The sequence below is a fragment of the Diabrotica virgifera genome, chromosome 7 (assembly GCF_917563875.1).
Source record: "Diabrotica virgifera virgifera chromosome 7, PGI_DIABVI_V3a".
Taxonomy (NCBI): domain Eukaryota; kingdom Metazoa; phylum Arthropoda; class Insecta; order Coleoptera; family Chrysomelidae; genus Diabrotica; species Diabrotica virgifera.
Window position 1 is genome coordinate 244,076,930 of NC_065449.1, and position 11,654 is coordinate 244,088,583.

The 11,654-nt window shown below is 33.0% G+C and overlaps 1 protein-coding gene across 1 annotated transcript in view; it reads right to left on the bottom strand.

The window, feature by feature from the left end:
• Nucleotides 1-11,168, bottom strand: part of LOC114329398 (inter-alpha-trypsin inhibitor heavy chain H6-like) — a 54,704-nt gene extending 43,536 nt beyond the window's left edge. The window contains exons 1-3 of the mRNA XM_028278488.2: nucleotides 11,008-11,168; nucleotides 5,876-6,118; nucleotides 76-279 (exon numbers count right to left, since the gene is read on the bottom strand). Of these exons, the coding sequence (XP_028134289.1) occupies nucleotides 76-279; nucleotides 5,876-6,118; nucleotides 11,008-11,130 (570 nt within the window). The 5' untranslated portion in view covers nucleotides 11,131-11,168. The remainder of the gene's footprint in view (nucleotides 1-75; nucleotides 280-5,875; nucleotides 6,119-11,007) is intronic.
• Between the last annotated feature and the right edge of the window lie 486 nt (nucleotides 11,169-11,654).

Here is an 11,654-nt window from a genome sequence, read left to right on the forward strand (position 1 = left end):
TGTATTTCGTCTTGCACACCACACACAAAATAATGATTTTATCATTTCGTTAGATACTAAAATTTGAACACTTACTCTGACTTTTAACTTTTTAACAATTTGGCCAGGTTGAATATTGGTAATGATTTCGTACTGCCCATTTTCTCTGTGTAATAGTTCTTCATATTGTAATTTAAAGAGGATCTTGCTTAGGGGTGCTATGTTGACCGTTACAGTGAATCTGTTTGAATTTTTCATGCTCACAGCAACATGTCCAGCAGACTGTCCTGCTGTTGCAGACTAAAAACATAAAGGTCAATAAAGAAATACATATATTATATTATTAAACGAGATCGTAATAGTAGTAATTGATCATTAGGATAAATTTTGGCGTCTCGTGCCGTAAAAAACTAAGCAGGAACCAGTGGCGTAACTAACGCCAATGCAACCAATGCGGTGCATTGGGGCGCAGGCCTTAGGGGGCGCCAAAAACTGACAATGACTTCCAAACGCAAAAGAAAAGTAAAGATTTTTGACGAACTTTCTAGTGACTATGAGTTTAGTGATCCTGTGCATTGCTTTAAAGTTAAGGTATTTTTGAGAGCTGTTGATATTCTTATTTCACAGTTAAACGAAAAGTTTAAATCTATGGTATGTATAACTGACACGTTCAGTTTTTTAAACCCAGATAATTTATTATATTTTTCTGACGAACAACTTGTAAAGTCAGCCCCTGAGTTTTGTAAAAAATATGAATCTGATGTGACTCATGCTTTGACCAATGAAGTAATTTGCTTTAGAAATGTAGTCAAAGACGATATCAAAAGTAATAAAATAAGCAAAATCAGCCACTTGGCTGATTATCTATTGATTAGGAATAATTTATTGATTAGGAAATTTATTGCATCAAGTGTCCCAAACGTAAGTACAGTATTAATAATGTTTCTTACATTACCCGTAACTGTGGCAAGTAGTGAAAGATCTTTTTCTAAACTAAAAATAATAAAGAACTACTTAAGGAACTCTATGTCCAATACTAGACTGTGTGATCTTAGTGTAATTAGTAATTAGTATTGAACATGAAAGAGCTCGGTCTTTAGATGTAGAAAAGTTAGCAAGACTGTTCCTAGAAACAAAGAGCCGCAGAAGCTTTGTCAGGGAATAGGAATTAACGTACAGTGTTGTTCCTATGAGCTGTAGGTAGGTTTGACTGTGAGAATGCATCATCTAGTAAAATTAATCAAAGTTTGAGAAACGGAACATAAACATTATATTGTTGCTTGCGATATCATGTATACTATATTGTATAGGGCACTAAATAAATAAAAAATGTTGAGTAAAGTAAGTAGTGTATATTTTATCGTCCTAAAAAGTACATTAATTAATTTTAAGTATATAATGTGATCTTTACTTCAGTTATATTATTGGTATTTGGAAATGTTCAGTAACTTAAAGGGCTATCCTAGTGTAAAAGTACGAAATTCATATAAGTAGTTTTTTTGGGAATTTCTAATATAAAAAGTACTGTGCCAATTGTTTTGAAAATTGGCATAAGCATGTATTATAAAAAGAAGTAAAACAATTTTCATTAAAAAATATTAAAAATTAAACGATTTATGCGCCAGATACTGGCACCGTGAAAATAAAAAACAACTTATTTCCGATCTATACCATCAACTATGATTTTTGAAAAATATTAAAATTTGGGAAAACAACGAAGTGTTGAATTTTTTTTTAAATTAGCTAAAACATTTGCAGTTTCAGAAACCGCCAAATTGACATTTTTTATCCGATCAAATACCCCTAGTTGATGGTATAGAAAATAACTTATATTTCAATAATAACTTTGGAATGTCATGTTTCAGGGTCTCTATTAGTCCCAATCACTGCAGCAGTGGAGCTGTTTTTATTTTCACGGTGCAATGCTCATGCAAATTTTCAAAATAATTGGTACAGTTCTTTTTATTTTAGAAATTAAAAAAAAAAGTATGTGAATTTCGTACTTTTACACTAGGATAGCCCCTTAATTTTACTTTCAATTAATTTTTTGAATAATAACTTTTTAATAATTAACTTTAAAATTACTGTTATATTTCTTTGTATAATCTTTCTCTGGAGAAATGTCGTTGTTAGTTTCGTTAGGGGGGGGGTGGAGAAGAATAAGTCTGGGAATAGGGGCGCACGAGGAATACTTGCATTGGGGCGCAGGTCAGGCTAGTTACGCCACTGGCAGGAACTAAGCTGACACTTGGAAGATATCTTGGAGACTATCAAGACTTGGAGGTGGATGTGAGATGTGGCATTCGGATTTTTGCAGATAAAGTTAGGTGACAACTTCATTAATTATAATTGAGTTATGCTTTTTCTCAAATATGCCCGGAACATTAATAAAAAAATTAAAATATTTAAAAATTTCGATCGACAACGAATTTTTTCTAATTTCTTTGCTTATAACTTTAAAACGATTCATTTTGGAACAAAGTCGTAAAAAAATAGAATAAAGATAATTAAATTTTGTATCATATACGACTGGTTAAAAATGTCTTAAATTATTAACCTTCCTGCAAAATGGCAATAAATACAAAATAAGGGGGCAAAATAAGCCTGTTTTTGTTCAATGTTTTTCACCCACTTTGGTTGCACTTATAACCTTCGTATTTCGCTTAAAAAATTCTTATAATATACTTAAACCGTCCAACAAATTTCATTAAAATCGACCTAACAGATTTTGCATAATAATTTTTAAATCTAAATTTTTTTAAAAAAGTTCAAATTTTTTAAAAACTTTCTGAACAAAAAGTAGGCCATTTTAAAAGTTTGCTATTTTTTTACATGTAAACAGGCGCTTTACCTATCTAATACACCTTACATAATTAAAATCGGATTATTTAAGCAACCTCAGTAATGTATAAGTAAGTTATAAACAATTTTTTTGCTTATAAACCAATTAGTGCTGTCGCCAGGAGGGGGTGCAACGGCCTCCTTTATTTAGATGGACTTACCCAAGTTTTTTTATGTATTTTGACCCGTAGCACACGAATTTTTTGGGTAACAGTTGATCCGGATGTCGATAAGATTGTTATAAACAAAGAACTTGAGGAATTACATAACATTGATTTTGCGCAAAATAAAACATTTTTTTGTATTTCTTGGGTAATTCTAAACAAACAATGTTGTTACAAGTTTTTCGTAGAATGCATAGTTTTCGAGATAAACGCGGTTGAACTTTCAAAAAATCGAAAAATTTCAATTTTTGAACACGAATAACTTTTGAATAATAAATAAAATAGCAATTCTGCTGACAGGATTTAAAAGTTTAATTAAAACTATACTAGTTTTGATTATTTGCATTACTAAAAATTAATTTTTTTATTATTAAACAAAGCTATTTATTTATGTTGTTCTGAAGCTATTTCCTTGTGGCATTTTTATAATTACGTATTTTTTATGGGAAATAAGCCACAATTTTACTAAAAAATGAATTTATTAACGTTTCGAAGCCCAAATCGGGTTTCGTTGTCAAAATACAAAATACTATTAAAATAAAACAAACATGTTGTTGCTAAGTAAAAAAATTCTTTTAATAATTTATTTAATCTGACTCATTTATATTGGCAATTCAGACGTATATTATACATTTTAAAGTAGAAGACTTTAAAATGATATCGCCAATATTTATGAGTTGCGTTCCTGGGACGACTTTACTAAAAGATAGTTCATTCGATTACATGAAATCAATCCCAACTCAACAATATCCGTTGCAAAAAATCATAGCATGTGATCTGTCTTTAAAAAGACAACCAAATGCAACGATGACAGTAAAATTCTCGCGTTAGAGATTCCATAGTAAATCACGAGGGAAAACCAGGAAAAAACCTCGTGATACTATCCCGACATCGTAAGTATTTGGTCTTACATTTAATCTACCTTCAAAAAACTAATAGCAAATTCTGACTTTAATATGTTTAAATTATAAATAATAATAATATTACATAGATATACAATAAGTAATACTAAATAAAACTTGTACTAACTCGATATGTTATTGATTTACTAATCGTGGTATTTTCTTCCTATTGACTTCCTCTTTCAGTATGGGTAACCACATCCTACTGCATTCTACCGAGGAATTTGCGACACAATTGGTTTCATTTAGCATAATTAGAGCCGCTTCTTTGATTTTTCTCTTTTTACTATCTGATTCTTTCAGGTAGTGATATTAATGAAGGTAGATTAAATGTAAGACCAAATACTTACGATGTCGGGATAGTATCACGAGGTTTTTTCCTGGTTTTCCCTCGTGATTTACTATGGAATCTCTAACGCGAGAATTTTACTGTCATCGTTGCATTTGGTTGTCTTTTTAAAGACAGATCACATGCTATGATTTTTTGCAACGGATATTCTTGAGTTGGGATTGATTTCATGTAATCGAATGAACTATCTTTTAGTAAAGTCGTCCCAGGAACGCAACTCATAAATATTGGCGATATCATTTTAAAGTCTTCTACTTTAAAATGTATAATATACGTCTGAATTGCCAATATAAATGAGTCAGATTAAATAAATTATTAAAAGAATTTTTTTACTTAGCAACAACATGTTTGTTTTATTTTAATAGTATTTTGTATTTTGACAACGAAACCCGATTTGGGCTTCGAAACGTTAATAAATTCATTTTTTAGTAAAATTGTGGCTTATTTCCCATAAAAAATACGTAACTATTTATTTATAATCAAAAAAATTGTTTATAATTTTGAAACATTGCTGAAGCCCCTTAAATAAACAGATTTTAATTCTGTAAAGTGTATTAGGTAGGTAGAGCGCCTCTTTATATACAAAAAAATTAGCCAACTTCTAAATGGTCTACTTTTTGTTCAGAAAGATTTCTAAAAATTTGAATTTTTTGGTAGATGGTTATAAGAATTTTATAAGCGAATTACTAAGGTTCTAAGCGCCACCAAAGTGGTTAAAAACATTGAATAACAACAGGCGTATTTTGCCCTCTTATTTTGTATTTATTGCTATATTGCAGAAAAGGTAATACGTTAAGACATTTTTGACCAGTCGTATATCATTAAAATTCAATTATCTTTATTTTATTTCTGTACGACTTTGTTCCAAAACAAATCGTTTTAAAGTTATAAGCAAAGAAATTAGAAAAAAATCGATGTTTTTCGAAATTTTTAAATATTTTAATTTTTTTATAAATATTCCTGGCATATTTGAGAAGGAGCATAAATCAATTATTATTACTGAAGGTGTTACCTAACTTTATCTGCAAAAATCCGAATGCCACCTCTCACATCCAAAAATAGACGTTTTTCACAGTTTAGCCCTGGTCTATAGAGGGATTATGATAATACAGAAAATTTTATAAAATATAATAAATAAAAAATTTATAAAATATAAAGTTTATAAAAAATCTTACCGAGTCACTGTTTCGCCAATCGCGATTCTATCATGTCACATATACCGGTTTCACACGCGGTTTAACAGTTTCTTGTACGAGTTTTAATTGTTTTTAACCAATTAACGGTCTGTTGATATCGAATTATCGTCTTACACTAATTCAGAGAGAGTAAAAGTGTTTTTTCAGCCATAATGGAACTCAGTGATAGGTCCAAGTACTTAAAACATGTTTTCCAACGAAAGCTAACACAAGAAAGAGATTTTACCCTTCAGCGGTTAGCACAAGAGAATGTATACGCACTTCTGTTGCCTTTGTGGGCCAACAGTGATAGTGTTGTGTTGCCAACGAAAGCCAGCACAAGAGAAAGCGAACTGTTAGTCACGGTTGACTTAAGAATTATTTAAAACTAAGGATTGCAATTATGGGTTTAATACAGTAAAAAAGAAAATATTATTTTTTGCACGTGAAAAATTGAACATATACCTTATCAAAAATATTACTAGCTAAATCCTTTTCTTTCACAAAGGCCTTATATTCTTTCCCTTCGATTTCCATAGAAAACCCTGAAATAAAAGCTTTATCTGGTAGAACCACGGAAAAAGCTGTTTGCTTTGCATAATTGCCTGGGTTTTCCACATAGCTCGTAACACTAGTTTCAGCAAAATGGTTAGATACTCTTGTGGTAACTAGAAATTCTCTTATTATGGGAAGATCCGATTGGATATTCTGAAAATAATATAAATAACAGTATCAAAGGATAAGAAATTTAATATTCTAATAATTTGAAATCTGAGAGAATAATAACGAAATAATGTTCACGTGAGAAATAATGTCTTGAGCATTGTTTTTTTTCAGCCATAAATTCTTCTTCACATTTCACATTCAAGTATCCAGTTATTTTTTACTTCTGTTAAATAGAATAGAATAGTAATATGCTTTATTGTCCCTGAAATTTTTTACAATTTTATGGACAAAGCTTACATACAGTTAAAAGAAAAATAATATCAATAACAAATAACAACTACAATTTACTAAAATTAGATAAATGTCAATATACAGTATATAATGGGAGGGGAGCAAAGTATGCTAACTGTGCAGTCACTCGAGCGCTTTGGGGACCTATTGGGTTGTGAAGAGTATCTAGGTCCTAAAACCAAAAAAAGTTATGTAAAGTTTTCTATTTGAGTGGGGATTTGTCCATTTTTAATTTAATTTTCCATTTCCAACAATCGTTTTTTTAGATTATAGCGCCATCTATCCATAATTCGAAAAAATGTCTCGAATAAAAGTTACTTATTTTTACGTAAGGAATCCAAATCTGTAATAAAAAATGGCGGCGCCCATTTAAGATTTTAAATTAACCCACCAAACCACCTGCGTGTTTGGTGCCATTCAATAGATTTTTCAAAAATATTGAATAAGTGTATTTTTCAGTTTTTCGATCTGATGTTCATTTCGCGAAATATCGCGGGATTCGTAATATAATATTAAATTTACCCACCACCCCTCTCCGTGGGAAGTCATGTTTGGTATCATTCGATAGATTTTTGAAAAATATTGAGTACGTATTTTTTAGTTTTTCGATCTGTAATTTATTTCGCGAAATATTCGCTTTTTTCTTATGAAACTTTGGGACTCCGTGTTTTGTTAAAGCCCATGTTTTGTTGGAAACAGCTACTACCTATTGTTTTCCGGAAGGTTTTAGCAATTAACAAAACTGCATGGATAAACAAAAGATATAATCATCACATTCCTCGATTATGAAAAAGCTTTTGACACCGTAAAACACGATGCAATGATAAAAATGCTGCACAATGCTAATGTTGATGAGAAATATATAAGAATTATCCAGAATCTCTATTGGAATCAAAAAGCATGAATGAGGCTGAACATATAGGCGTAACCAGGATGATCCTAAGGGGGGGTTACAACTACCTGAAAGGGGGGGTTACAACTACTGGAAGGTCTCCGAGGGCTATGGTGTTAAGCGTATAGAGCTCAAAGTACATCCCAATGGGGGGGTTACAACCCCCAAAACCCCCCTGGTTACGCCTATGGCTGAACAAATCAATGAACACAGAAAAATTTGAAATTTTAAGAGGGATGCGACAGGAGTGTAGTGGATTTTGTCTCCTGTGCTATTCAACCTCTATGTGGAGAATGTTTTTGCAGAAGCACTTGAAGGCACTGACTGTTGTATACAGGTCAACGGGTACCCAATAAATACCATTCGTTATGCCGACGACACCGCGATGATCACAGATTACGAACATGATATATGCAGTTGATGCTAAATAAAATAAATACCTACCACAGGAAGAACATATGGCTTGAAGATAAATGCTCGAAAAACCAAATGCTTGGCAATAAGAAAGGGTGCACTTTTCAGAGTACAACTGCAAGTAGATAATGCTCCAATCCAGCAAGTGAAAACATTCAAATACTTGTGAATGATGGTGAATGACCAATGGGATCACCAACAAGAAATAAAATGTCGTACCAAGCAAGCAAGACAAACTTTTATTAAATTTAAACTACTGCTTTGTAACCGCAATATTGCGTCAGAGAATTTGAATATCTTGGAATAACAATAACGGACCACAAAAAATAAACAATAGGGTACAAGCCGGCAACAGACGTCTTTACGCCCTTCAAAATCTTATAAAATCGAAACAACTAACAAGAAGGACAAATATATATGTATATGTATCGGTTCTAGAACGTCTTTCGACGTTGTCCAATGCCTAACTTCCACGGCCTTCTATCATCCCATTGGCCATCTCTAATATCCCTTGTACTCGTTGCTTTGGTTACCCCTTCTTTTCATGTCTTTTTGGGTCTTCCTCGTTTTTTGCGGTTTGGTGGTACCCACTGCATAATCTTTTTGGGCAAGCTTGTGTCTTCCATTCTTTGAACATGACCATACCAAATCAACTGTTTCCTCTCAATGTCTGTTGTTAAGTAATCATCTATTCCAATTCGTCGTCTTACTTCCTCATTTCGAACTCTTTCCCCACGGGATATACCTAACGATCTTCTAAACACATCCATTTCTACGGCTTTTAATATTTTCCTGTTGTTCTCGGCTATTCTCCAAGTTTCTGCTCCGTAAAGTAGGCTGCTTTTAATAAGTGTTTCATAGATATTGTATTTTTGCTCTATTCCTATTTTGGAGCTCCAAAGTATTCCATTTAGGCAGTTAATTGTTCTTCTAGCTTGTGTTACCCCTGTTTTATTTCCTCATCATCTTTTCCCGTTCTATCGAAGATTACTTCCAGGTACGTGTATTCACTACAGGATATGATTTCTTCATTATCCTCTAGTTCGATATTGGATAACTCAGCTCCTACGGGTAGGTATTTCGTTTTCTCTACATTAATTTCCAAGCCCCACTGTTCATATTCCTCCTTTAGTTTTCTTGCCATATACTGTAGGTCGTCTTTATCATTAGCTATGATGACTTGGTCATCAGCAAATTGTAAGGTATATAAACAAACCTCTCCGAGGTCTATACCCATACAGTGGCAATTATGTTTCCAATGGTTTAGTGCTTTTGCAACATACGTATATCTTGAACAAAGTTGGTGAAATACAGCAGCCCTGGCGCAGACCCTTGTTAACTATGAACTTTTTAGATAGTGTGTTGCCAATTTTTACTTGTGATGTAGAATTTTCATATAGATTTTTAAGGCTTTGACTAGAGTGTAGCTGATGTTAGTTTCTTGTAGTGATTTTCACAATTTAGTCACAGGAACGCTGTCGTATGCTTTACAGAGGTCAACAAACATGAGATGGGTCTCTTGATTGGTTGCTGATTTTTTTTTCAATTAATTGTTTTAGGCAGAAGACATTATCTGTGCAAGTCCTTCCAGCGCGGAAACCAGCCTGTTCTTCTTTTTCTTGTTCCCTATACTCCATCTTAATGAGATTTCTAAGAATGCGCCCGTACACCCGGCTTAGTGTACTAGTTACCGATATTCCTCTGTAATTTGAGCAATCCAACTTATTTCCTTTTTTTTTAATGGAAGAAATATAAGCTACTTTCCATAAACTGGGTGGTGTGACACCGTTTATATATTTGTTCATACATCAAGTAAGTGCTTGAAAGAGTTTATCTGTGCCACATTTTATTAATTCGGCAGGAATATTTTCTGGCCCTGGAGCTCTACCATTTTTTAGTTAATTTACAGCTTTCTTAACCATATCAACTCCCAGTACTATCTCTTCGCCTTCAACGAATACTTCTGTTTGTGATTGTGTGGTATATTCGGCTCTACTTTCTTTTAGCAAACTCTCGTAGTATTCTTTCCATTTTTCTGTTGATATTAACTGAATAGAAGTAGTATTTCTTTCTGTGTTCTTTATTTTGTTTAAAAATTTCCATGTCTCTGAACACTTCCTTCCGCCTATGTAAGTGTTGATCTCTTGGCATTTCCTATCCCACATTTTTTTTGCTGCTATTACTGTTGTTCTTGTTGTTCTTCGTAGGTCCAAATATTTGCCTTTGTCTACTTGATGTTTAGTAATTAGCCACCGTGCTAAGAACTAAACTATGCACGGTGGCTAAGAAGTACAAAGATACAAGTACATATATAAAACAATCATACGATCAGTAGTGATGCATAGAAGCCAAACGTGGACGATAACAAAGGCAAACGAAGAGAGAATACGTGTTTGAGAAAGCAAAATCCTAAGGAAGATCTTCGGACCTGTGCTTCATAAAGCACCAGTACAATATAGGATAAGAACGAACAAAGAGATCGAAGAATTATACCCAGACGCAAACACCATAAAAGAAATAATAGTCCAGAAGACTCCAATGGACAGGGTACCTTGGAAGACAGTCTGACCAAAAAACAGTAGGGCTCGGATGGGAAGAAGTCCCAACTAGAAGAAGATCATGTGGACGCCCTCACTCTGGTGGTGAGAGAACATAGCAGGAGACCTAAGCACTATGGGCGTGGAGAAATGGATAGAGATTTCTCAAAACATAGAAGAGGGAAGGCAAGTTATCAAGCCGGCTAAAACCCACGAAGGGTAGTAACGACACGGAGTAAGTAAGTAAGTAAGAATACATTTTCAATTTAAAAAATGAGTAACTACAGTTGCGTCATATTCTAGTTTAAACAGAGAGTGCTGCAAGCACCCCTACCTGTTTCGAAACTGTTAGTCTCTCATCAGGAGGCACATATGCTGATTTTTCTGACCCAACCAGGACAAACCCCGACATGCAGTCACAATAGTACATAAAACAACACCAAAAATGTTGCTCTACAACCTAACAGACTGAAAACAATGGGAACCCTCTCTGGTTACACCTTCTACGCTTCTAGAATTTGCAAGCCATAACGGATGCTGAAACTAAGAAAGATGAGGGAATTCTACAATTTACAATTCCCGTCCCATCTGCTCAGCGCGGTAAAGGTCCAACGAGAATGGTTCCCTTCGTACTCCAATCAGAGTAAACATGTAAATCAAAAATGAATAACCATTTTCAATTTCGTTGCAACACGAAACTACAGCCGCGTCATATTCTAGTTCAAACATTTCCAATTTATTTACATATAATGAAATAAGATGAATGAAGAAAATTTTAAATAAAATAAATAACTTACCCTTTTAACAATTGAAAGTATCGAAGATGTTTCATTTCTAAATACAACACACTCACTGAGTTTTCCTATAAATAATATCAAAAAACAAACAACAACAAAATGACTCTTTTGGAGTCTTAACATTGTAATTAACAGTCTTAAAGAATGCAGGAATACATGACAATGACTACTTAGAATTTTTTATCTGCTTTACAAAAATCAAAGTATTTCGATTTATTTAATAAAAAAACATGGGTGTCAAAGTTTATCAGCAAATTTATAGTCCAGGAACCAAAGCTTTTCACCTCGCAATTTTTACACAATGGATCAATTTGCTTGAAAATTTGAGAATAAGTACTGGATAGTTCATGGATCAAACTCTATATGATGCCGACCCATCTCGGGGGTGGAAATTTTTTTATTATATTTTGACCGCAAAAGTTAATAAAAACATACATTCTAAGCAAAAAATGTTCTACACATTTTTTTGATAAAATTAATAGTTTTTGATTTATTCGCTATCGAAAGTGTTAGTTTTATATCTAAAAATTAATATTTTTCGATGGTATAGGTACTCATTTACGATTCACTCAATTTTCGTCGTAGAACAAATTTTATCAAACCAAGTTCTTGGGATTTTTTTCGTATTTCTGATGCTAATCTTTCTA